Source organism: Oryzias latipes, chromosome 15 (genome assembly GCF_053564925.1).
Source record: "Oryzias latipes strain Hd-rR chromosome 15, Olatipes_Hd-rR_3.1".
In the NCBI taxonomy this organism is placed as follows: domain Eukaryota; kingdom Metazoa; phylum Chordata; class Actinopteri; order Beloniformes; family Adrianichthyidae; genus Oryzias; species Oryzias latipes.
This window is the reverse complement of record NC_136251.1, coordinates 20,387,378-20,413,320: the sequence shown is the minus strand read 5'-3', so window position 1 is coordinate 20,413,320 and position 25,943 is coordinate 20,387,378. Positions and strand designations below refer to the sequence as shown.

General features: G+C 36.4%; 3 protein-coding genes across 4 annotated transcripts in view; 1 reads left to right on the top strand and 2 right to left on the bottom strand.

The window, feature by feature from the left end:
- bicc1a (BicC family RNA binding protein 1a) overlaps positions 1 to 3,959 on the bottom strand; it is a 66,393-nt gene extending 62,434 nt beyond the window's left edge. Inside the window, exon 1 of the mRNA XM_011484364.3 lies at positions 3,334 to 3,959. Coding sequence (XP_011482666.1) covers positions 3,334 to 3,526 — 193 coding nt within the window. The 5' untranslated portion in view covers positions 3,527 to 3,959. The remainder of the gene's footprint in view (positions 1 to 3,333) is intronic.
- A 405-nt stretch (positions 3,960 to 4,364) lies between these two features.
- Positions 4,365 to 8,022, bottom strand: LOC101164669 (ubiquitin-conjugating enzyme E2 D4). The gene is made up of 7 exons (XM_004077063.5): positions 7,687 to 8,022; positions 7,024 to 7,087; positions 6,854 to 6,885; positions 6,539 to 6,616; positions 6,336 to 6,441; positions 5,488 to 5,581; positions 4,365 to 5,396 (listed from the first exon to the last, which is right to left on the bottom strand). The coding sequence occupies exons 1-7, from the start codon at positions 7,708 to 7,710 to the stop codon at positions 5,351 to 5,353; spliced, it is 444 nt and encodes a 147-aa protein (XP_004077111.1). The 5' UTR covers positions 7,711 to 8,022; the 3' UTR covers positions 4,365 to 5,350.
- Positions 8,023 to 12,181: 4,159 nt separating this feature from the next.
- rgs7a (regulator of G protein signaling 7a) overlaps positions 12,182 to 25,943 on the top strand; it is a 57,508-nt gene continuing 43,746 nt past the window's right edge. For both annotated transcript variants that reach the window (XM_078932174.1, XM_023963462.2), the window contains exons 1-2: positions 12,182 to 12,409; positions 13,353 to 13,471. In XM_078932174.1, the coding sequence (XP_078788300.1) occupies positions 13,394 to 13,471 (78 nt within the window). In that variant the 5' untranslated portion in view covers positions 12,182 to 12,409; positions 13,353 to 13,393. The remainder of the gene's footprint in view (positions 12,410 to 13,352; positions 13,472 to 25,943) is intronic.

Below are 25,943 nucleotides of genomic sequence, written 5' to 3'. Positions count from 1 at the left end.
GGATGGTAAATGGCGTATACTTATATAGCGCCTTTCTTCCTACAAGGACAAAGCGCTTTACAGTCACAGACCCATTCACCCAGTCACACACACATTCACACACTGGTATGCATTAGTATGGAGCGGAGCCGGGAGCTTGTGGGCGGTTTTCCACAAATATCCTCTTTTTCCAATAACTTTTTTTTGTCTGTTCATGATTCAAAACAATTTGAAATAAAAAATACTCAGAAATGCAAATTAAAACTGAATTTTCTTTATATTGTCCTCCAGCATTAGAAAAATGCCACAAAAACGTGTTAAAACCACCAGCGTCCCCTATACAGACATTTCACTACACCAACCAATGATAGTCTATGATTTGGGCTGGAAACTAATTAGTTCAATAAAGAAAATGAGTCACTTGCGCTAATTGCAGGCTGTTGTCACTGTTACTGGGCAAACACGCTGTTAGAGCGAGAGGGTACCCATGGCCCACTGAGTCACAAACACATCAATGGCATCATTCTCTTACACAGATGGCAATTAAGTCACACGATCCCCGCAAAAACATCAAGAAGTTCTCTTTAAGACAATCCCTGGTGGAGAAAATGTTAGCCTTTTCCCACACTTGCTTCACACTGAATGCAATACAAAAAAAAAGGACAAAAGTTCTTGTACGTTTTCCCCTGCGCACGTAAAACCATCTTTCAAGCTTTTCATGCCTCTGTTTGGGTCTTCCAGTCATTAACATTGGATTTCTATTCCAACCTGCCAAGAGTACAGCAGTAACCCTGAGAGAAGTTTGTTGTCACTTCACACCGTTAACCAATCTTAGCCCAGAAAGCAATTCCTCTGCTCGCGCGGGAAATGGTAAATTTGTAATTACTGAACAGCTAATAATTTCCATTCTCTGCAAACGTAAACTCTGCCAAAACAGGAGGTCGTAAAACACAAATTTCTTGAGAAAAAAGAAAAAAAAACATTTGTTTGTGTGTGCTGGAGTTTTGTTTATGTGCAAAGATGTACTGGAGACTCACCAACATTTTAATTGACAGAGAACTGCAGGGTCATTTTTGTTGCCTAAGGGTAGATGAAATATCTGCTATTAGCACTCACATCAAACTCATGGATTACCTTTGAACTTTCCCAAAAGAATTCTGATTGTTAATTTCTTTATTTTCAAAATCATATCTTGTGAAAAAATATCCAATCTTTAAATAAGCTCCTCCAAAAGTGTTAATTTGGTTATACTTCAATAATTATTTTTTTTCGGTTATTCGCCATATCAATAACTAAATGAATAGCTGAAGACACAGGGATATGCATTTTTAAAAACTGAACCACAAAAATGCATTAGAACCAAATGTTTATTAACATTTCCAACAAGTCCACTGTTGGAATCATGTATGTCATTTCTGACGGTCAGTCGCCATTTGCCATGCACTCTGCAGCATTAAAAATGCTAATTTCCGCAGAAGTGACCACTAATTTAATGATGACCTCCCTGTTTTGGGGCAAACCCTCATTTCATTTTTTTCGACAAGACAAACTGGAGAGTCTGGCAAAAAAAAAAAAAAAAAAAACTTTTTTTAAAAAGATAAATAAACAGGAGTTTCTGTAAAATTGTTTCATTATGTTGCAAGTTTTGGCCTTCAGGACATTATGTACCACATCCAAATCAACAGCCTGTCCAATCATAACACAGCCAGATGTTAAAAAGCTTTGAGATTACTGGAAGGGGCTCACTCAGTCATTATTGGGGATTTAGACTCTCACGTTCGGCACAAAAAGATGATGATCTAGTGAGAACGATGAATGTAGAAGACTGCAGGTTGGAGGAAAGCTGGTGATGTATGACTGAGGTAAACATGATGGAGGCAGACTGCCACAGAGGTTACAGCAGTTGTGCGGCTGAGAAAGCAAAGCGTCTCAACTTTAACCTCGAACTGACCAGGGAGCGCAGCAGCCGTTGCCCCTCGGCATCACAGCTGCAATGTCAACACCAGCACTGTCAGCCATGATGTCATAAGGAAGCAATTGGGAAACAAAATATTCCTGGATGAAACGGACTTGAAAATGTTTGTAGAGATCATTCCGTATACAGATACTCCGGGACATAAACAGTCACATTTGGGTCAACTGCGACGTGGCACTGCATATTCGGAAGATTTAGGGCTGGCCCCTGGTTAAGTTGTTTTCCTGGAAGAGTTAGAGATGACATGGAGCTTTGAGGAATGCACCAAGCGGCGGCGAGGCAGCAGCTAGGACTTTCTCAAGGGGAGATCCATGTGTTTTTGTGTGCATACATTTGTGAGTGAAGAATGAAAACTTTCAAAAACTAGCAGCTTTCCAAAAGCATTACAGCAGCTTTTTTTGACAGCATTCATGAAAAACATGAAAAATAAATAAAATATTGTCGACGCACCTAACATTATCTGTTTTCCTTTCAACATCCTTGTAACTGATTAGTTTTTTTTGTTTTTTTTTGCAGGGGGAACAGTTCCCACATCCAAACCTATCACTGAATGAGCAAATTTTACCCTCTGATGTGTTTCGAAATTACCTGACCTCAACTTTTAGAACTTGATAGAATCTGTGATTGCTTATCATCTGTGGAAAAATGACCGTACACACTCCAAAGAAGTGAATTACATTGCAATCTTCAGTTTTACAGAAGAATTTGGAAATGAAGTAACAGCAACACTAATTTAGTCTGTCAATACTGAACTTCCAAAGAAGTTTGTTCCCATAATGACTTGCACATGGACCCTGTCCGTTTCCTTTTTTTTTTTTCTTTCTAAAACGCAGTCAAGGCTGTTGCATCAGTTATTTAGATTTGCTGACTCTTGTGATGAAAAGCCATCTGAATGTTTGGGTCAATTTCAGTTTTGTCTACAAACATGGACTCTACATGAGTCTGCGTGGTGACACCTAGTGGACAGAATTGGTAGCTACACTGGGGGAGGCCAAAGTTGATTCTTTGCATTACCTTTCTGAATATTGTTTACAAAGCACGTGTGAAAACAAGTTTTATGGTTTTTTATCGTTACTATTTTGTTTCTCTGTCTTTGTTTACGGTTTGCTGTCCTGAAGTGTGAGCTTTAATTGGTGGCTAGCTTAAATTGGCTCACCTTAATTGCTTTAATTAATTCTTTCAGATCGCACACACAAAAAATGCGGTCACCGTTTTTCTAAATACAAAGAATAAGAAAGGTGGGCCACAATCATGGAGTTCAATTGATGTCAAAGCAAAGAGCAAAGTTTTTTCTAGCTATCTAGCTTTTTTTTTTTTTTTCATACAGCCTAGAAAATCGTTTTCTTTTGTTTTTTCTGCTTAGCTTGTGCTCGTGTTACCTAACAACATGACTTCCAGCTTCTTGCGGTCCACCCGGAACCTCTCCTCCGTCCACTCCGGGTCTGGCAGCTGGAGGGGCCCGCTGAGGTCCTCCTCCGATCCCGGCAGAGGCGAGTCGGCGCTGCGCTCGCTGTTGGAGCCCTGGTCCGACTGCTGCAAGTATCCGCTTAAGGCGTCGCACTGAGCGGCCATGGCGCTGCACGCAGCTTCTCCGGGGGCCACTGCGAGCTCTAGAGCCGAAAACCGAGCCCGGGCGAAAGCGCTCGACGTTTCTCAACTTCTTGCTCTTCCGTCACTTCGCGGCGTCCTGCGGGCTCATCGCAGCGCATTTGAGACTTGTCTTGTCGGTGGCGTTTCTTCAAACTCCGTCGGTTTCCCCCATTGGACGGACTTCTAAAACAGGCAGGAGCTTGAGGTTCTACAAAGCTGAAGGTCGTTGGTCCTGGAGATAAAGGAGCGCAGCGCAGCACAGTCTGGGACCAAACTACTGCTCGGGAAAGTTTCATGTGTCATCCTGAAGAAAACTGAGGGAGAAAAAAAAAGAAAAAAAAGAACACCCCAAAACTCCTCCCAGAGCATCGACTTCCCAAAACTGTTTCCATGGAAGCCAATGGAGTTTCATGCAGTCCATGTTGTTCAATGCAAACATCTCAACTCAATTTAAAGCAAATAAAGCACTATTCCATGAACAGAACCACTGCTTTTACTGCTAAAAAGAACAAAAAAAGGATAATTGCTTCTTTTCTGTAAGAGTTGGAGAAGTTCAGAACCAAACCAGTGTGTGAAAAAAAACAACAAAAAAAACATTACACTTCCTGAGAGTGTGTAAAGGAAGCAATACAGGAAAGGGGAAAGCAAAACAAGCCTGCAGCATTCACCCACTGCACATCAGATAATCTTTACATGTATGGGCTGAACACAGGAAAAAAAAAGAAACTTTTAAGTCAGGACCTCACCATAATGACATTCCTTTTGCACCAACAAATTCAGAAATACACTTTTTAATGACAACAAAGATTAGAGAAAAAGGTCATTTGTGCATCAAAACATTTTTATTTTATTTGCTTAAAATGATCAGATGCCTCCCTTTAAAGTTTACACAAGGTCAGTAATATTATTTTTAGTTTTTGCATTTATGTTTATGGCAATGCTCTTCAGATTAGAAATCTGAACTATTTAAACCTTAAATCTGTTCGGAATATTTTTTTGTGTGTGAGGGATGCCTTTCAAAAAACATCAGGTATATACAATAGAACTTTATAAAATAATCTAAGCGCATGTCGAATCAATTTGTAACTAATATTACAATTCAATGTTTAGCATAAACACAGACTGTCTTTTCATTGACTGAGGCAATAATTTTGATTTAACTTCTTACATGCATTATATCAAATGTTAAAACATGCCTAGTCGTATTTTTGATTGTTTTTTTTAGGTGAGAAAATAAACAATTAAAATAGCAGCTTAAAAGATTTTGTAAACATTCAAAATAAAACCTTATTCTAATGTTCTAGATAAAAAGTATACCATTAGTAATATTACACAAGAAAGAATGAATAAAAGTTATCAAATGGAGTTACTTATTTTCCAGGTTGTCCAAGAAGATCTCTTAAAATGTTAACCCTAGGCTGCCACCTAGTGGTCATAATGAACAACATGCATGCAGTTGTGTTTCCACAAAATCACTACAGAAGAATAATTGAAAAAATTACTTTTTACTTAATGCTTTTTAATTCAAAATGATGGGAAATAAAACAGCATAGTCTTATACAATAAAAATGTCTAAGGAAAAATACAACCACTCCAACTCCGCACGATCAATGAACAAAACTATCAGAAGTAATAACAATGGCAAAACAGTGGTAAAAAAAAAAAAGAAAGAAAAAGAAATAAACAGTTTAGTCAAGTAAGATATTAGAAGACAAAGTGCTTCAAGCTTAAACACCTCAGCTATGACCAGTGTATATAAAGCAGTAGAACAGTACTGTCATGAGGTTTCTTTTCTCTTAAGGTCCATCACATTGCATACCTCTGGGTCCATTCTCTGGCCAGTTTGTTATACCTTTAGAAGAAAAAATACATTAAAGATTAGTAGATGTATTTGCTGTTGTTTTTTTCTAAAGCTTGATAACTTCACTGCTTTTTACACTTACTTTTGTCTGTCTGATTTGTAAATGTGTGCAATATCAGGAACCAGAGGATCGTCTGGATTTGGATCACATAGCAAAGAGCAAATGGAAAGTAGAACTGGAGAAGGGGACAAAAGATGAAAGAAAATTAGTGTGCAAGAAGCTTCATATATAAAAGCTTAAAATATGTTTTTAACTTAAATTTAACATTTAATTCAAAAATATGCAGTATTAACAATACCAGGTTTTGAAATTATTTTTTTAAATAGTTATGCCATAACCCTTTTGAGTATGTTGTTTTATACATCAAATATTAAAATAATTATGTTCATTTTGCATTAATATATGCCAGTATTTGTTCCTCTACTTGTATGGCTAAAAAAAGCTTTGAAAAGTATAAAAAATAATAATAATCCTTGGATTCTCCAGAGATCCCAGGTGGCTGATAAGTGAGAACAAGATGCAACATTTACTTGTCTCTTCTTGCCCAAATGTTGCTGACAAAAATGGACAAACAGGATGATGGGAATATAACAGCTAATCAATATGTGGCTGCTGGGGAGAAAAACAGATTTATTTGAGATTTTTAAACTCCTAGAAATCCTTTTTTAAAGCCTCAATTGTAAACACACTCAGAGATCAATTACCTTCATTTGGTATTCAAATACAACTGAAAGCCATTTCCTTTTTGCATTATAATCTTACCTCTCAGACACAAAAGCATATGATATGATAAAATCAATGTAAAAAAATCTTAAAACATGTACTATTATGCTATCAAGATGGATTTCTTGTTCAAATAAAAACTTGCCAAAAAAACTAGTGGTGCTGCTGTTTTCCTGTTCCAGTGGACTTATGTTGGCTACACTTACCCTTCGATATTGTAAGCGCAGGAGACCACTGTGATCTCAGGATGTCAAGGCAAATGCTGCCATTGCTGTTTATGTTTGGATGGTAGATTTTTGTAGTAAAGGCGACCTAAGATAATGACAAATCAAACAAATTATGCAAAAAAGAAAAAATGGAATACCAATATTGTGCAGAAATCAAAATATTTAAAAAAAAGTGTTTTTACCTTTGGTGGTTTAAAGGGATAATCAGTGGGGAAATGTACAGAAAGAAAAAAAACACCCCCATGATAAGGACTGTCATTCTGAAAAATAAAAACAGTTATTATTCAATATTTTATTATTTAAATGTTCAAAATAATTGTGTCTTAATAATTCCTTTGACAGTAATGAATAACACTCGGGTGAGTGAACCAGTTTGAGCTCAGTACGTAAAAGAAAAGGGGGAAAGAGTCAACATAAAACTCTATTGTCTAAAAATCCAGAATCAGCTTGCTTTTAGAAAAAAGTACATAAAGGAAAAAAATCTAGAAAAGGCTCACCGGTCCTGATATGGTCGCTTGCCAGTGAAACACTAAATGACACAAAGATAAAAGAAAGGTCATAAAAAACACTTTATTTTGAAGGGTTTACTGACTGATGAATAACTGATGTAGATTAAAGAAGTAGGAAATGTATACAAATGTCATGATATGTACATGTTTACACTTACTGTCTTCTCCTACAGGTCCAGCTGAACAGGAGGCAGGCGGGTCCCTCTGCAAGTCATTCAACTCCTGCACATATGGATGAATATGTAAAATTTTGTAATAATACAGAAGTACATTTGATTAAAAATCAGTAAGTAACAAAAAAAGTGCTATGAATCATTTTCTAGGCCATTCTGCTGATCAGGAAGTTAGCTTTTGGTTTACGAGCAAGTTTATTTATAAACACGTCACAACAGGGTGGTGATGGGTTTCAAGATCCGATATTCAGTCCAGAATATGATAATACAACCCTGGATTGTTGTGATAGTTGCTCCTGTTGTTTATACCGCGTACTAGCCTTTTCTAGGCAGCCAAAACAATCACAACAAACTACGTGCCCACAACAGGAAACCCCGTTCCAACCGTTTTTATACGAAAGATTAAGTACTTAACTAACTTTCAATTTAAAAAAATCTCGTCATCGTTTCGGGAAAAAAAATAATGCCAGGAAAAGGTTCGATGAAAGACCATTATTAGCCGTTTTACCTAATTTTTAAATGCTAACATAAGAGCCAACCGTTCGGTTAGCTAAGATGCTAAGACGACTCGCTAACGTTACCAGAGGATTTTCTTAGCTGTAAACACGAAAAAAAAATACACACACTGCGAAAAGACGAGGTTCTTACCTTCTGTATTCTCTTCAAAGCCATGCCAACTCCTTCGGTGGTGTCGTTGAAAGCTACGTTTTAAACTTTGACAGCTGTCAGCGACAACTACGCCCACTTTATACCGACTCGGTGTTATTTGTTACGACAAACTGATTACTTCTCTTTTGTTTCCGCGTTTTTGTTCGGCGACGACCAAACCGATGCATTATGGGGATTGTAGTCATTGACTCATGTGGTTTCAAAAAAATACGAAAAATGTTACTGGAGTGAGAGAGAAAAAAAAAAAGCAAAAATTAAATGTCAGAAAACTACGACGGAGTTTTAGGGCCACGGTGAGGAAAAAAAATTCTGGCCATGTCGACTTTAATCTCGCCATGACGAGAAAAAACTCGACACAAAGTTTCGAGAAAAAACTCGTCTTGTCGAGATAAAAGTCGAAATAAAGTTTCGAGATTAAAGTAGCAATGTTGCTCGCGAGAGAAAAAACTCGTAAATTTACGAGATTATTGTGGAAGTGAGCATGCAGAGCAGCAGGTGAACACCGTGCAGCAGCAGAGAAGACCGATTAAACTTTGTTGAACAGGTGAGCTGAATGTTTATTGATAATGTTCCAGATGTCTGGAGGCTCATTTGATTCATTTACGATTCATTAAAGTTGTATTTATTGATGGTTGGTTTGCAGGATCCCTGCAGCCCGATGATGAAGCCATCGGTATCCCTGCAGCTGTTCACTTGAATCCTTTCTTCCTCCACCAAGGACCAGATCTCTATGTTTGTGTGATGCTTCCGTCTGAGGAGCAGCACTTTTTTGCCTATTTCAACGTTGTAATGCTAATATAACAGACTATTTTCATTCATCTTTGTTTTTGAATGATCAAACGGGACGCTTCATCTGCAGCAGTGGGCGTATGTAACACTGTTTACTTCCGCACTGGTGATCTGATGACAGATTCATGACGTAATGTGACAGATGAACTTCAGGGTGTGTGAATGAAAAGGAGAATAAAGGCTGCAGCGATCCTCTACACCCAAACGTGTCTCTGAGCTCCTTATTTTACAGATGAAAGTCCGCTTTACTGACACTGAACAATACACCGAACCCCGGAAAGGCGGCTCCACTGACAATAATCTGATTTTGAGTCGCCAAAAGGTTCAGAATCTTTGTTTTAAACCTATAATCCGGAAATAAAGCTTCACAAAAGGCTCCACATCTTTCATCTTCAAGATAGGCTCCGATAAACAGACAACTTCGGGGTTTTCTCCTTGTTAATCTATGACTTTTTTCCCGTAAATTTACGAGTTTTTATCTCCTAATAAAATAACTTTTTTTTTGGTGGCCATAAAACTCTGTCGTAAACTCTTAAATACAAAGCCACTAGCTCACTAACAGCCATAACACTGAATACTCCTGAAAGACTCAGCTTCACTGCTCTCGCGCAATATTGCGACTTTAATCTCGAAACTTTATTTCGACTTTTATCTCGACAAGACGAGTTTTTTCTCGAAACTTTGTGTCGAGTTTTTTCTCGTCATGGCGAGATTAAAGTCGACATGACGACTTTAATCTCGTCATGTTGGCCAAAATTTTTTTTCCTCACCGTGGCCCTAAAACTCCGTCGTAGAAAACAAACCTATAGATCGAGTCAATTTTTTATTACCGGTATACACATAGATAGATAGATAGATAGATAGATAGATAGATAGATAGATAGATAGATAGATAGATAGATAGATAGATAGATAGATAGATAGATAGATAGATAGATAGATAGATAGATAGATAGATAGATAGATAGATAGATAGATAGATAGATAGATAGATAGATAGATGGATAGATAGATAGATAGATGGATAAACAACTTACAAAAAAAATAATAATAATAATAAAACAAATGATTGATCAATTATAGAAAATGGTAACATTGATTGATTTCTAATGATATTACTTCACTTGCTCCAAAAATGGATAAATTGATTCATGATTTTTTTCCTAATGTAACATGATTTTGCAGATATTTTTACTTTTGATACTTGATCAAATTTTGCTATGAAAATTTCTGAATTAGTGTTATGTCTATTTTACTGATATAGTATTATTATTTAATCATATAAATGACTTTTATATGTAACATAATCTGCATAACTTTTGGATAACTGATCTGTATTTGCCCTGTTGATTTCTAAAAGTTTTATTTTACATAATAATTAAGTAATTCATCTTTGTCATATGATTTATTGATATTTTAGGATTCTTAATTCTGCCTGATAAAAGTTATGAACCGGATATTGATAAATCATGTAATACAATGGTTAACAGGGGTAGGATTATATAAGTTCGCTTCCTTCCACTCCCTTTCCAGGAATATTTATTAATATGTATAATTATTAAGTTTGATTTGTCATTGTATGAATGTATAACTGATGATTGTATTGTTGTATTATTTTTGTGTATCATTCTTATTTGATTGCTTGAAATAAACCATTTCAAAATCAAAAAATTCAAATCAAATTTGGACTCTTTCTGCTTTGTTTCCTGCATAAAAGCTTTTGTTATTTTGTACTATTGTATTAAAGTTTTGTCAAATATAACTTGAACAATAAAAAGTATAATTAAAATGTTTTTAAAACAATAAGAGTTGATCAACACAGCTAAAAAAAAAGAAAAAAAAGAAAACTGTCTAAACTAATCTTAATTTGGTTTGTTTTTTGGTTGGATTCAATTAATTTTCTCAACAATTATCTAAAGTGTTTATTTTAATATGAGATATGTCGTCTATTTTTAGGGCGAATTAACTGACAATGAAAAATTACCTGATAGGAGTTTTCATTACATTAACCCATCCATAATCACAACGAGGAATGACAGAGGAGTCATGAAAAGATTAGATACACATGTTTCATAAAAATAAAAAAAACACTTTGTTTTTTTATGTTTCTATGACAACACTTTTATGATATTTCTACATGGATATTTTTGCAGTTCACAGGGAAAGTGGACAGTATATTTGGTCAACCTTGTGCTGAGCCCGAGTCCTGAGAAAGTGAAGCGGAAGGGAGGACATCAGACAGATTAAGCACATATACACATTGGCAGAAGGGGCACATCTGCCATCTCTCAAGCCTGAATAGTTGCAGACTTCAGAGCTTTAAAAGTCAACAAATCAAGAGGTTGAGTATTTTCCTTTAAGGCAACTGTTTCTTTACAACTTTGTGACAGTTTTTGCTATTGATGGAAAAGGAAACCAGCAAAAGGAAAATGTCACTGAAACAGTAAATGAGGAAGAGCTTGTGTTTACAGTTGCTACATTGAACAGGTATTGCTTTTAGTAAACTATGCATTCATCTTAAGAATGCACACCCAAGGATTCATCACTTTCTCTCACCTTGATGATATAGCTTTTTGTCTCAAGGTTCAAATTTTTTTGGACAAACCCATTTCTTTTCCAAATAAAACTGCTTATGTGAATAGAACTTGATTTTAGTTAAATTAAATTAGTTGAGTTGCCTGTTAAACAAACAAACAAACAAACAAACAAACAAACAAACAAACATAAATCATTTGCTGAAATGTTAAAATGAATAGTGGTAGTAAGAGGTTTCTAAGGTTATTTTCCTTCCTGTGTTAAGAATGTGATCAGTGCAATAACTTTATTATAGTATGTTATTTTTTAATGATATATACTTTATCTTTTTCATGTAATTTGTTTATACTTGGGGATTCTTTAATGACCCGAAAAGAAGTATACATGACTGCTCAGAAGTTAAGAACTGGATGATGATAATTTAGGTTAAAAAAAAAAACAATTTAAAGTGAAATCTATCAAAGCTGGGGTGGGATTATATAAATTCACTTCCTCCCACTCCCTATAGCAATTTGCTGAATTTGTTGTGACAATCTTAATATTTAATAGTTCAATTGTCATGTGCAGTTTCATTGTGTCATGAACTATATGCAAACGAGCAAAAATGTTTATTTATGATGAAGAGTAATAACTGAATTATTTACGCCTATGTTGACGTATGTGTATTTTACCATTAATTTTTTATGACTAATCATGTTTGCTATATCTAGATACGCATTTCTGTTGTCACGTTTTTGTATTATTTCTGCTTTAATTGCTTGAAATAAACGATTTCCAATCTAATAAAAAAAAATTTTCTCCCAAGCTACTAAACAAAAAGTGCCCAAAATTAGCTGATGTCACCCTTTCAACTTCACATAGGCTGCTATAACAAATCAAAAATGCAAAAATGTATGTTGTTATAAAGAAGAAAAAGCAAAAGGCTCAATAAATTCAGAATCTCTCTGATCTTTGTGGTATGATCAGAACTTTAATCTCCAACAGGTCTGTTTCTTTTTTCTTTTTATGGACTAGTTTTCAAAAGTGGCTACACCTGCAGTAAGTACTGGGACAAATTGCGCCAGAATGATAGCTGTACGCCTCCGAAACACGCTGTAATTTATTCCTCACACGCGATTGGTCATAGATCGATGCGCGCTCACAGCGCTCCGTGTTGGCGCGGTCGCGCTTCTCTGAGCATCGCTCTGAGGGGAGGAGAGGAGAGACGGAGACGGAGCTGAGCCACACCAAGTGTCCGACGAATGTTTGCTTCTTCCCGCTGCCGATGTACACCCCTCGCATTCCTATGTCTGCCAGTTGACACCCTGAACGTGAAAGATCAGGCTTCGACCCCTGCAAGGATTTTAGGAGTCCTTTAGTGCGCTTCGCGTTTTTTCAGGTAAGCTCCCCCCTCCTCCCTTTCTTTCTCTCCGTTCTCCTCCCGTGACCGTTTTCTCCGGTTTTCAGTGCATTTCCGCGGGCTTGAAAAGAAGACGATCGCGGACGCGGGGTTCATTTTTAATTTTTTGCAGCGGCTGTCCAAGGTGCTGAAAAGAACAAGCATCTCGTGGCGACAAAAAAAAAAAAAAACACAATCTGGAAGCGCCAACGGCCTCAGGTTGCATGACTTCACTGTTTGAATGCTATAGGCTATCTTGTGATGCAGACTAAACCCTCACAAGAATGTCGTGTGGGTGTCAAAGGGAGAAAAGGAATGATGGAGCTGCAACGTGCACAGGATGGATGCACGCTTGCAAAGTCTTGCACATTTTGACTGGAGCTGGTCTGCACAAAACGGATGTGCCCAAGCTGCACTGTAAAGTAATATTGCTCCTCGAGGGACGGTGTGTTTTTCTACTGCATTTACAGCTGTCACTGTTGGATTCTCAGCTCCTGCCTTTGGTTTGGAAGGGTGCTTTCAGAAAAGGGCATAAAGTCCTATGCATGTGAATATCTACTAGTAAAAAAAAAGGTTTGCTATTTAATTCTGTACATCCTGATTTATTCTCAGAATAGAAGACTTGTAATTGGTGCCCATAACTGTTTTTCAAGTTTAACTACTTTCTCCATTGACAGGAAACTTGTCAGTATAAGAATCCATTGGAATATTTTGAGTATAATCAAACGCGTCCTTGTCAAGACCTTGTGAAATGTGTGAGCAATACATGTGGCCAACTTGGAAGGTCCGCACATCTGTTCAGTGTAAAAAAAAAAAAGCCTATTGGGGTGAAACACAATCCCGACCACGGGATATTTAAAAGACTGCCTTCTTGTCGAAGGTAAGATCATGTTCATATTTTTTATGATGGATGGTCCGTAACGTCTCGATCTGTCCACAACAGGAGCACCTGACATTTCCTGTGGCACACTTACTCAACGGATCATGGCACAGACCAACAGCAGCGGACAAGGGACCAATGGGGTAGCAGATGAGTCCCCCAACATGATAGTGTACAGAAAGGTAAGGTAGCTGCTATTTTTGCATGTGTGATTCTCTTGCATCAATTTCTCAGACAATAGGCTGTGTGATGGAAATCGTTAATGGCAAGACAGCATTCTTGTTGATAATGCCAGGAGGTTGTGGAGATGCATTAGCTTATAGAGACTACAATGCGCAGTTCTGCAGGTTGAGAACAACACCAATTTCTTATAAAAAAAATTTTTTGGAAAACAATTAACTGTTAATGCCCAAATCCTAGTGACTGACAGTGACATTAACAGAAGAGAATTGGAACATTATTCACTTCACTGCTGGTGGGGGATTTCTTTACTGGTAAATCTGTTTCTTCAATAAATTATTAAGAGCAAGAGAGATTGAAAAGGCTCTCTGCTGAGACACCTTAATCCGGTGCTGCTCTAAAATTAAACAGATTAATGACATAATAATCTTCATTGAAGAGTGTCACAATTTCATCGGAAACTTTTTCAAAACAAATTCAAACTCATGTATGCAGTGGGATTTTGATTGCATTTATTTTGTCATCTTCTGCTGGAAAAATTGGAGACACAAGATTTAAGACTCACCTAGAAATAAGCCATTTACAAAATTGCTTTTGCTGCCACTAGGAATGGATCCTGTTCCCTGGCGGCTCTGTTAATGTCCAACTGCAGGGAACATTGTTTTTCTAATGCGTTTTGATGTAAAACATGCATTTTGTTTTATGTTTTTACAAACAAAATCCAATTCTCAATCCTCAGGTGTCACTTAAATTCAGTTAACAATGATCTGCTAACGTATTACATATTGGAAAAAGTGGCTTTCTATGTCCCTCCTAGAGGCACCGGTAACTTTTTTAGACCTTTTACTTTAGAATGACTGAAGCACAGTAAATGTCTCCATTTCCCCCTTCATCCATTCTACTGGAGTCCGTTTTTCCACACCAAGAAGAGGATACTTTTAGGATGATACCTCACTCTAGCTCTCTTTTACGGCACTTAGTGCATTAGGAACCCATGTTCTCTGTGTGGGACAAGGTTTTCTGGTAGATTTTCTTTTTTTGTTATCTTCAGCACAGTTTCTAATTTAGAAGACAATGTTCATGATCTTACAAAAACAAAATCGTATTTTCAAACTAGCTGATGTTGGTAATGACGGGGTGATTTGTTTGGCAAGTTTTGCTCATGCTGTATGGAGCTGATCATGGAATTTAAATAGAATATTATTGAAAATATCCTTGCTGTCTTTGAAATTATACCAAATGACCTCTTGAGGTCTGCCAGTTACATTCAGTGGGATGTCTCTCCTTTTATAATTTTATTGATCTGAAAGTCCTGCTTTTATTTGTCTCCTGTTTCGTAACTGAAGAGCTAAAAAAGCACATAAGCAAACAGGATGAGTCCTTATCTTTCAGTGTTTGCCTTTGGCAACTACTGTAATATGAACACAATGATGATTAAAGCCAGTTTAATAATACTGCTTTACCAGTTATGTGTAAAAACACGCACAATTTTAAAAAGAAAGTCATTAACAGTCAATGCTGAAAATGCCAAGAGATCAAAATACCATTAGGTCTGTGAAAAGAGAAATATATATAAAGACAGAATAAGAATTTAATATATTTAGACCTACTATAGGAACTTTGTGCAATCAACTTTTAGGCATTATAAAAAAGAACAAAATTATAGAAATTTACATATAGAAAAAGAGAATATAAATAAAAATACATACACACAATAAATGGCCAAAATTGTCTTCAACAATGGTTTAGGTAAAGGGTCTGCAACTTCTAAAGTAAAAAAAGCTTCTTTTTTTCCAGTTTATTACTGACCAAAGCAAGTGCTGCAAAGTCCTATTTAATTTTTCAGAAAAGTAAGAAAAGTTTTTTTTTGTGGACATTAAGCATTCATGTATAAAAAGATAGCTTTATGTTTTTCTGGAACAATTTTAATTTCTTTTACTTTTGGTAGCAGCACACACAAGTTTCTTTCAAAATAAAATGCAACCTGCGTCAAATAAGATCCTCCTGCTGCACCAGATTTACATGAATTACTCAAATTAAGAAAAACTATTTAAATATGCAACATTACGATTTTTCTTCTTTTACTGTCACATATAAACATGACAACATTAGTGTTGAATCCAGTTATTAAAAAAATGTTTTACACGTAATTGGAGCATAAATTGAAATGACATGTAATTTTTTAAAATGTTTTACATGTAAAACATAAAAAAATGTTGTACATGTTTAGTATAGAATTGCAATTGGATTTACATGTAATTGCAATTCTATACTAGACATCAACTAGAAACTGTAGATCACAATGTGGTTTAAGCTCATTCTCATAATAAATCACTTTAACAGTGGATAAATGCTTTTGCTTTCATTTTGGTCAGTTAACTGAATTGTTAAATGCAAGACAAAACTGACAAAGTCTAGATAGTTTACTAATAATTCAAAGCAATAATTTTTTTTCTTTAAAGCCAAGGAGCCACAATAAAGGGTAGCCACATGTAAAGAGTTACATGTGGCTCTAGAGTCTATGGTTTCAGATCCCTGGTTTAGTATGTAGTGTCTTCATAAGCAATCGGAAACAAAAACGTTTAACTTAAATTTGAGATTTTTTTGATATGCAAATAATATTTCAAATTCAATAAATGTTGGTCAGTTTAATAATGAAGCTTTACAACTTCAATATTAAAGTGAATGGGGGGGAGGGGGTAGCTCATTTATTTTTGCTTCATGTCTTACCACTTGACCACATATAGCCTAACAACTTAAGACTGACTGAACTAAACCATAAAAATGCCAGTCAACTGTGAAAGCGGCACGGGTGAAAGAGGCTTAAGTGTAAATTGGCAACGCAAAATTTTCAAGTGGTTTAACTTAGACTGGAGTTGGGGAAAGCAGCGTTTGGAGACATTTGGATCCTGCCAAGATGAACAGGTGCCCCAAAGGCTTTACAGAAATGGCTTGGCAGAGCAGGGGTAACGCACACTGGTGGGGGCCACACTCAGATTAGAGGCTATTCTGAGGAGGAAAAACATGCTTTTATGACCTTTTTTGTAAACAGCTTCTGTGAGAAAGACGTGTAAAAACAAATCAAAACAAAGGTTGATAGTGAAGAATGAGCAACTCAATACTTGTCAGTGTTTGAGTATAGTTTAGTTGGAAGTGTATTATGTAATAAGAGCGGAGGGAGCTTTATGGTTGAGGACAGCAAGTAGTGGTTTAATAGTCTTTCCTCAGAGAGCATAACTATATCCTTTCACTCTCTCAACCTTTCTCCCTTTCTCCGGTCAATCCATCTCTCCACACCTGTCATCAATGTCTAATGAAAATGGATGAGCTAGCTGTGGTGCTGACCTCCTTACCGAGGAGATGTGTGCGCACATCTCTGTCTTCCACAAGGTCACGTGCATCATGCATGCTTCTTGAATGAATGCACAGGTGTATTGAAAACAGAAATCCACACGTGTGTGCACAGCCTGTTAATCGTTCCTGGGAAACATACTCTAACAAACATGGCTGGCCTTAGTGATGAACTGATTCATTGTTGCTGCTGACCCTGAAAATTTCATCACTTGCTCCATGATTCATAAAGTGACAGTGCCAAGTTAGAAGTATTTTTTAATTTATCAGAGAAAAAAAGCCCCTTTAGTGATTTAAACTAACGGCTAAATGTCTGCGTCTTAATCATTAACCCCCCCATTTACTTGTCTCCCTCCTCACATATTAACCACATCAGTCCAAGTGCACCAGATTTGTGTACTTTCCATGTCTGCTTACTCGTTTGCACCATAAATAATACTTTGATGTGAGTGTAAGCATCTGTGTGTGCGCTCTATGTAGGGCGAATGTTGCTATGAGAGAGTTCTGAATTTTTTATGCAAGCCTAAAACAGCTCTGGTTGATAGCAGCTCAGCCAAAGAATCTTTTCTCTCACCAGCCAGCAGGTTGTGTGCATCTCTGATTGTGATTGATCATGACTTTGTACTGTAGGCATTGCTGATCTACCGTGTACCAAGCTACAATTGTGGGCAAAATGGCATTTTCCACACATTTCATCAATAAATAAACTTTCCAAAATATTCTCCTTTTTTTTTACTCAGCAGAGAAAGCCAAAAAGGCTTTTTCAAATAGATATATCTCTTCATTTTTAAAAATATATAGATGACAAAATATGAAATCAGCTGCATGTCTAAATCAAATGGAGCCACAAGTCTAATCAAGCCAATAAATCTGAAGGTAGTAAGAGTGTGCTTAAATTCTCACTTGGCTGACTGTCAGAAAACATGGCCTCAACAAGAGAGCTGTCAGCTGAAACAAAGAAAGGTCCTTCAACAAGGAAATTTAGTGCAGAGCGTGGCAAGAGATGCTGCTTAATCCTTGTCAGGCTGTAAAGTATAAAGCAAAATGAAAGAAATTTACAAAAAGTTACAAAAGATAAAAGGGAAATGTACAACAAAAAAGACAAAAAAAATATCTAAGATTAAACACAATTTATAGGAAAAAAGAGATGTGAGAAAGAGACATGAAGGTGTCAACATAGAAAAGGAAAATACATTTTGATCATGCAAAAAGATTAAACAAAAATCAAAGTTCTAAAAAACAGGATTCACACAGAGTAGGACAAAACAAGGCAACACAAAGCTACTTCCTCAAACAACGAGTGACGTCGTTCCCCGTTGAGTACTTTTCTATGAGGTTCCATTTGTGCCAAAAATATCAAAATGTGTTTTTGCGTCCACTGTTATGTCTTTGGTCTATTGTCTATGTCCACTGATTGTGTTTTTGCGTCCACTGTCTATGCTTTGGGCTCATTGTCTGGGTCATTTCATGGTCACACAGGAGATCACAAAAGTTTGCATTTAATTGGAAATTGTGAACAGCCTTGCAAAAAAATCGGATTTTTTTAAAAGAAAACTTTACAAGCCTTTGAAAAGTAAAGTTTTGTGCCTTTGTTAAAATATTACATTAGAAAATAGGTTCAGATTATTTATTACAATTATAATTTTAATATTATTTTGTATACATATATTAGAGTAAAACCTTAGCCCTCTGTTTGTTTTTATTTTATTATCTCCTTCTTTCAATTAATTTGAAAACAACAATAACTAATATGTTTAACAGAAATTCAGTTAAAAAAATGTTTCACTTATTTTTGTTTTCTTTTTTTCTTTTTCCTATTTTTAATGCCAATCTTGTTTATTTTCAATATATTTTAAATGTATTGCAATTGAATTGTTTGTACTATATATGCTGTGCTATACTTTTTTATTTATCATTTTTGCTTACAAGTTAGTATGTGTTGTATTTCATAGTTTGCAGCTCTTTTTATGACTATCTGTAAAGGAACAAAAAGTAATGATTGAATTTTAGCCATTATTGTAGAGTTTTAGATTTTAGATTGTTATTTCATGTATTGCATCACCATTGACATGTTGCTGCTTTTGGTGCCAATAACTGTCTGAAATTTATTGCATATGAAATTTGCTCCAAATAAAGCATTTAATGGACAGGCATGCACCTACATATTTTCTCCATTCATTATAATAAATCAAAACTATCAGTTCAATGGCACATTTTATTGTAATTTAAACCAAAACAAAAAATAAAAGATCAATGAACAAGCTTAACCCAAAGAGTATGTTGTGATTATTATATACAGAATTAGTAAAATACTGACCTAATTCATAAAGTATGAAAAGTAGTGAGATGAATGTTTTGACCTCTCAAAACATCACGAGACAGGTGATTAACAAACTTTGACCTCTCAAAAAGAAATATTTTTCTAGTGGTCAAAAGAGAAAAATGGAATGTTATTTAAAAGAATTGTCTCTCTTTTTTTTGGACTAGAGTCCATTAGAAATTTCTTTTCTCAAAAGATTATGAATCTTTGAAAAAGGTGTTATTAATATTATGCCCACCGCCTAGATTTTGAAATTATAACAACCTAAACTGTATTGATATTATTATTTCAGAGTTAAAAGTACAAAACTGTGATCTTTTCATGTGGTTCAACAATATACTCTTATTTCAAAAGAATTGCTCAATAATGAAGTACTTAAAGGTACAATAATGTTGCTTGCACCTTGACTTTATAGTAGATGAGTTTATTTTCCACAACTTGGTTTACAAAAAGCCCCCCAATTTTTATTGTTAAAAAATATACATTATCTCGCTCTTCACTAGGGTTTTTTTTTTAACATTTTTTTTATTATTCTTTTCTCAACTCTCATCTTCCTCTGTGGTGTATTATTTGACAGCTGAGACATCAACCCATTCTTATTTGCATCTGAGTTGCCAACGGGTATCCAGTAATTGTTTTTCCAGAGCCTGTTCTGCCTGTGTCTCTGTGTTTGGCCAACAATTCTGCACTGCACATGTGCTGCACTTTTGCTCTACTATTTTCAACTGTGTGCAGTATTTTTAGTTTGAATTTTTAGTGCGTGCATGGAGGATTTTTTGTTTACATAAATTTAAATACTCCGAATATTGATATTGGTTTTGGTGGTATTTTGTTTTTCCTTCTTTAGTTGCCTTCTTTCCACATGACTAGAATTCCAAAACTGTGTGAATCTATTTTTTTTTCTTTTTAGCAATTTTCTATACCTTTTGATGCTACAATCCCACAATAAAAATCATTTTTGCCTTAAACTATCATCATTAGGTAATGCCACTGATTCTTTTATCATGTCAAAGATAAGGATTTCTTTTGCAATTTGGGCTTTTTTGGATAAGGGCAGACCTTTTAAAAAGAAAGTCCCTGCTGTACAAAGATAGCACAGATATGACTTCACTAATCGAAAATCAAAAGTGTAATGAACAGACATTCTTCAATCACTAAAGTAAAGGTTGAGATCAGTTTTCAGGAATGGATCTTGTTGATCTGCACATGATTTTGAAATGTCTTTTTTGATCTGAGGTGCAGTCTATTTAGGGTTTATAGACTAAATGCTAAATGCTAAAATTGCAAATAATAAAAAAGTATTATTCGTAGTTGACTCTAAAGACAAAGGTGATACACAATTGTTAAAGAGGTTACAGAAGCAAAATATTTTGGTTTTGGTTCTAGCTTTTTCCTGCTTGTCTGACTGGAAGGCATTTATGTATATAAGACCAAATCTGCATTTATTAAATGGCTGTGAATCAGCCTGCTTCTATCTGTATATGTCCTAACCATCCTACATTGTTCATGAGTCATAAAGCAGAGGGAACGGAATACATTTTCCGCTATTTCTCAGTTAAGAGCCAGAGTGAAGGGTTCTTGTACTGCTCGTCTCCCCCAGTGTGCAATCAGAAGATTGCACTAGGACCGACAGGAAGGGCTGCGGTGGGCAGAGCTTTCTGTGTTTTAGTTTTCCAAGAGGGGACTTTTGCTTTCTTTGTACATAAACATGCATGCTATTTCTTTTAGCTCAGTTATCAATTTCTGATCCAAAGTCTAGACCTCTGAGTAAGTTGCTTTGCTGTGAAGCGATTTCAAATAGGGCTAAAGAAGTCTTCTGTTATGTTTTTTTAATGGAACTATAAGTTTTGGTGACAGTGTTAAATTAATAATTACTGATACTGTCTTTACACTTCCTGCCTGTCAAGAATGATCTAAAGCACCTAATGACCACTTCTGAATATCCGACCCAGTTTTCAGATAATTCTGTCTTCACAAGATGAACTTCTGTACTAGATATTAGCTTTAAAATTCAAACTTGCTATTTAAGATCTTTAAAAAAACTGCTAGAGCTTCATAGTTTAAGTGATAATCTAACTGAAGTCTATTCAGTGTTTTACAGATTAACCTACATTTATTTTAAATCTTTAGATCTGAGGCATCCAGGTTTTCAGGAGGAGCCTAAAAGTTGCACTTCATAATGATGCTGGGAAAAATGCCTGGGAGAAATGAGCCATTTATAATTCAAATCCTTAGCTTCAGAATTACAAGAAAATAAGCATGTGAACAATTTAAAATGATTTCACCCCTGGAAAGTAATATAAAAAATGTTTTCTGATATTTTAAAATAAGGGGATCTCTTCAAGAAATGTCACTTCCTTGCTAAAAGGTAAATATTTTCATTCAAACTTAAGAAGTTCACACGCTTCTGCCATTTTAAAGCTGCCAGAAACCAAGATAGAGCTCTAACATGATTTTAATATCATAAGTAATAGCAAATAAATATCAAAAGTGACTGAAGGCAATTTTTCTGCAACCAATTTCCTGAACATGTTGCTATTTTAGGAAGTCCCATTTTCCCAGCTCGGGTTTTGGCCTTTCAGGCAAAATGAAATGGCGCAAATAGGCATCTGGAGACATGCAGTGGGTGGTGTTATCAAAGACAAGTAATAACTTTCATCGTCTGTTAGATTTAAACTGAATGTTCATTGTTCAGTAATTGTTATGTTTAGAGCGCATTCTAAAATGTCGTTTAAGAAACCATCACGAGGAATGAAAAGGCGGGTGGTATTTACAGATTTTAGAAATCAAAGGGCCATCATGCAGCACAATGCTTTAAAAGAATGCTATTTCAAAATTTATGAGCAATGTGTGCAAATACTTTTGTATCTGTCAGAAAAATGTAGTTTTATGTATTGCTTTAAGCTGTAGCTCTTTGATCACTTGGGTCTAGAATGACCAAATAGACTTTACCTGTACTTCATCGGTGTCCTATCCACACCGATGAGTATTTATTTATCTCAACCATGTCAATCAGGAGCAGATGATGTAGAAGCTACAAGGCCAAGCCAGAAGTTCCCTTCTCCACTCCATTCTGATTCATTCCACTTGTAGACGACTAGATTGATGTACGTCTTTGTTTTCCTTGTCCGGGCTGGCATTTTCGCCGTCTTTTGCATTAAGCGTATAGCACAGCTTGATATTACGATAATGCTAAATTTAAGATTTATTGTGCAGGCCTGATTTTGGCTAAAACTGCATTATGCATTGCACCGCTATTATTTTACTTCCATTATGATGCAAATTCTCGTAGGAACAGTATTTTGCAACATTAAAATGAAGAAAAGCTGAAAATTACCAGGGATTGCTTCAGCCTTGCTATAAAATAAATGAAGGCACATTGAGCTGTTGTGCTCATAGCCATTCTAGCTATAAGAATCTACTACAGATGGAGTCTCACAGTTTTTGCCTGCTGGGGAGTCTTGAGCATTAGAATGGAAGCAAAGTAAGGCATTGCCGCAGCCTGCCTGTTTGTTTCCTGCTCCATGTTTCTCAGAGGATTAAAGGAATGCCAGAAACCACAGTTGCAATTTAATGCAATCTCGTGTATGATGGCTTTAATGATGGCAGAAATGCTAAGTGCGAACATAAACAGAGAGAATCGGGGGGCAACATGGAGAGCAAGACAGATGGGGTAACAGTTTCATTTAAATTAGGCTTTCTCTGCTTTCGCCGCACACTAGGTATGTGTCCGTGCATATGTTCAAAGCATCAAGACTGTGCCCTTGTTTTCTCCTTTTAACAGTCCTGTCCAGCTTCTCTCTGGCCCTGCATTACTACTTGTGCATCCAACCAGTGACTATGCAGTCTGTACTTCCAAAACACTCCCTTCTTGAGAAGGTCTGCTCCTTCCCACACATCATCTACAATGAATAAATTCCCACTCCAGTTCTTGTCCTTAAAGTCCCACTCCAATCATATTTTCATCTACTGTAAAAGCATTTCCAGTGGCCATTTAATTGGGATTATGCTGTTCTTGGCCAACATAAAAAAAAAAAAAAAAACATTGGTTTCTTGAACAAAGTATCTGCAGAGCAGCAGGTCAAATATTCACCTCTGAGTTGTGGGGCGGGACTGCTGGTGCAGAGTAAGCCTGCCCTCATTCCCCATCATCCCTTTGTGTACACTCTCTCCAGCTAGCCTACAGCCCCTCACAACCCCAACCTAACATTACCTGTGCAAGAAAAATGTCGATAATCAGAGCAATTTAGTCATACAATTTTGAGCCAGATGCCAGCTCAGATGAGTAGACAAAGACGCACACGGATCTATTTGTCTAAAGCGAAACTGAGAAGGGCGCAGAGCAGTGAGCTTGTGGCACACCGACTGTAGCACCTATGTCAATGCTACAGGCTTTTTCCAATGGCATTTTTTCATTTGCACCTGATTCACAATGAACTAAGCAAAGAAATACTCAGAAATGCACTTTTAAGCTTAATTAAAAAAAATGTCCTCCATCATCAGAAGAATGCTACAAGGATATGTTAAAAACACCAAAAACACAATTCTCATCTGAGTTGGTCTTTAATATCCAATATTTATATGTTTGGCTTTTAAAGAGTCTTTTCAAAATACATAAAAAATGAAATAGCCTTTAATATATAACCAACAAATTCTACTTATTTGAGGACATCAGTGGTTTTCAGATGCATTGCTTTTTTCTCAATAAAAGTCTGAAAAATGAATAAGTAAACACCAAATACCACACAGGATGAATTCAACACTAAAAGCATGTCAAGGCTTCAAAGGTAAGCAGAAATGAGACGTCGCGATTTCAACATGCATCAGCACAGCATCATTTGGCAGCTCAAACCACAAATGTTGCCTTTTCTTCAAGATGTCCCTCCACAGTTCTTTCAGTATCTTTCCAGATTGTGAAGCCATTTCTCTCCGTCTGAGCTGTTTCATCCCAGTTTTCATCACTGTGTGTCTCCACTCTGGCGTTCACACTTTGCCCTCTCTGTCTTTTATCCCAGTCCCCCCATCCCCCACCCCCCCACACACTTTCATGGCCTGTTTTTGTTCAGTTTCAGGTCTTTGATGTTTCTCAAATGCTCACAAGATCACACTAACTTTCTCTTTGTCTCTTTTACGCTGTCCCAGACACACATGTGCACTCTCACCCCCCCTCCCTCCCTCCCTCCAATCAAAAAAACATCCATCCACCTCTGTCTCTCTGTCCCCTCCTCTCACTTCCCTCGCCTCTCTTTGAAGTAATCAGAGCCTGATGCCACTCCAGTCAGCTTTTATCCTCACATAGAAAGAAAAGAGGGGAATGTATTTATGCCCTGCTGGAACACAGTCATCTCTCCTCCTGTGTGAAATGATTCACTTGTGACTCACAGCTTTATTGGAAACTTACTCTAAACAAACAACCATTGGTGTGGCATATTTCGTCCAAACTGACTGTAACTGTAACTGAGAATGTTGGGCTGATTGTCCCCCTGCAGATTGGTGACCCTTTCCACAATGAGGTTTCACTTTCCCAGAAGCAATCATGTCTCGCTGATTAGCTTGCCACCACTGGTTGCCAATCCAAAAAATGCAGTGCAGTGAAAAGATAATAAAAGTCAAACAGCATTTTTTTACCCAAAGATACGTTTTTAAACCTTCAAAGTCAATATTATGATTTGCAAAAGAAACACGTTTCTTTTTCTAAAACTGTGGACACCTGAGCTCATCTGACACATTCTCTCTCAGCTTGCAGGTTTTTTCAGCTTTGAGCAGATTCTACCTGCAACCCACCGAGGTTCACAGTTTCACACTATTAGTTCAGCTTGGCAAGCACCACCACGCACACAGCAGCTGTGTCTGCAAACCTTGAGCTGCATCTTAACTCAGCTACATGATATTTCTTTCTGTTCCTCATCACGGCATTGCTTAAGCTATTGCAAAACACGGTTTTCTGGTTATGAATTTTTTCACCAAATTCACCAAAAGAAATTTAAAAAGATTATTTTTTTCAAAGCATTCATTTAAAATAATAAAAATAAACTATGTGTCCAAAAAAGCACAAGAAATGAATTTCTTACATGTAAAACAATAATGAACGACCTTGGGAGAATTTCAAGCAGACACCGTAGTGCGTTTACCTGTTTACACCTCCCAGTGGATGGTTCAGCCCAATTAACTCACCTTTATCGTGACCTACTTAAAGAAGCAGGTGTGTACTCTACGCCCTCTGTCATCCATTTCTGCGAGCGCTGCGTTTGTTGCCCCACCCTCCTCCCCGGCTTCCACCTGCGAGCTCCGTTAGGGGGAATTTCTTTTTGTGTCTGAACATAGCCGTATGCCAAACTAAAAGAAATCTGAAAAATAAATCATTCTGTACTGCATTAGTTGTCTGACTGAAATATGGCAAAAAATCAACCTATTTTTTTAAAATACATTTTAAAATCAGCGATACATGTCAATTGGTTGTAATACTGACAGCAGAGTTCATTTAAGCTGGTCTGAAAAAAAATGTGGGTAAACTGAATTAATTTATGTGATGGAACACATGAACTCCTGATATTGTTGTTTAGTAACGTGTTCATTTCTGTTTGGTGTGTAAGGTCCTGTGTGTGTTTTTGTGAAACATATCAGAGTGATTTGATTTTTAAAAACTTTTTATTGTTTTTAGGTCTTAATAAAACATTAAATACAAAACATATAAAAATTCATTACTGAGATTAATCCAAAAATCTTTGGTATTTTCCTAATTTTGAGTAACACCAACAATTTAAAAATCCTCCCAATAAACTATGCCTTCATACACTGCCATG

Bases quoted from the DNA above. Each gene is read 5' to 3' on its own strand.
- LOC101164669 (XM_004077063.5), bottom strand. From the start codon at position 7,710: ATGGCTTTGAAGAGAATACAGAAG. The intron at 6,886-7,023 runs GTAAGTGTAAAC...TGTGTCATTTAG, and splicing joins TGGACCTGTAGGAGAAGACA to TGTTTCACTGGCAAGCGACC. The intron at 5,397-5,487 runs GTAAGTGTAAAA...TTTCTTCTAAAG, and splicing joins TACAAATCAGACAGACAAAA to GTATAACAAACTGGCCAGAG.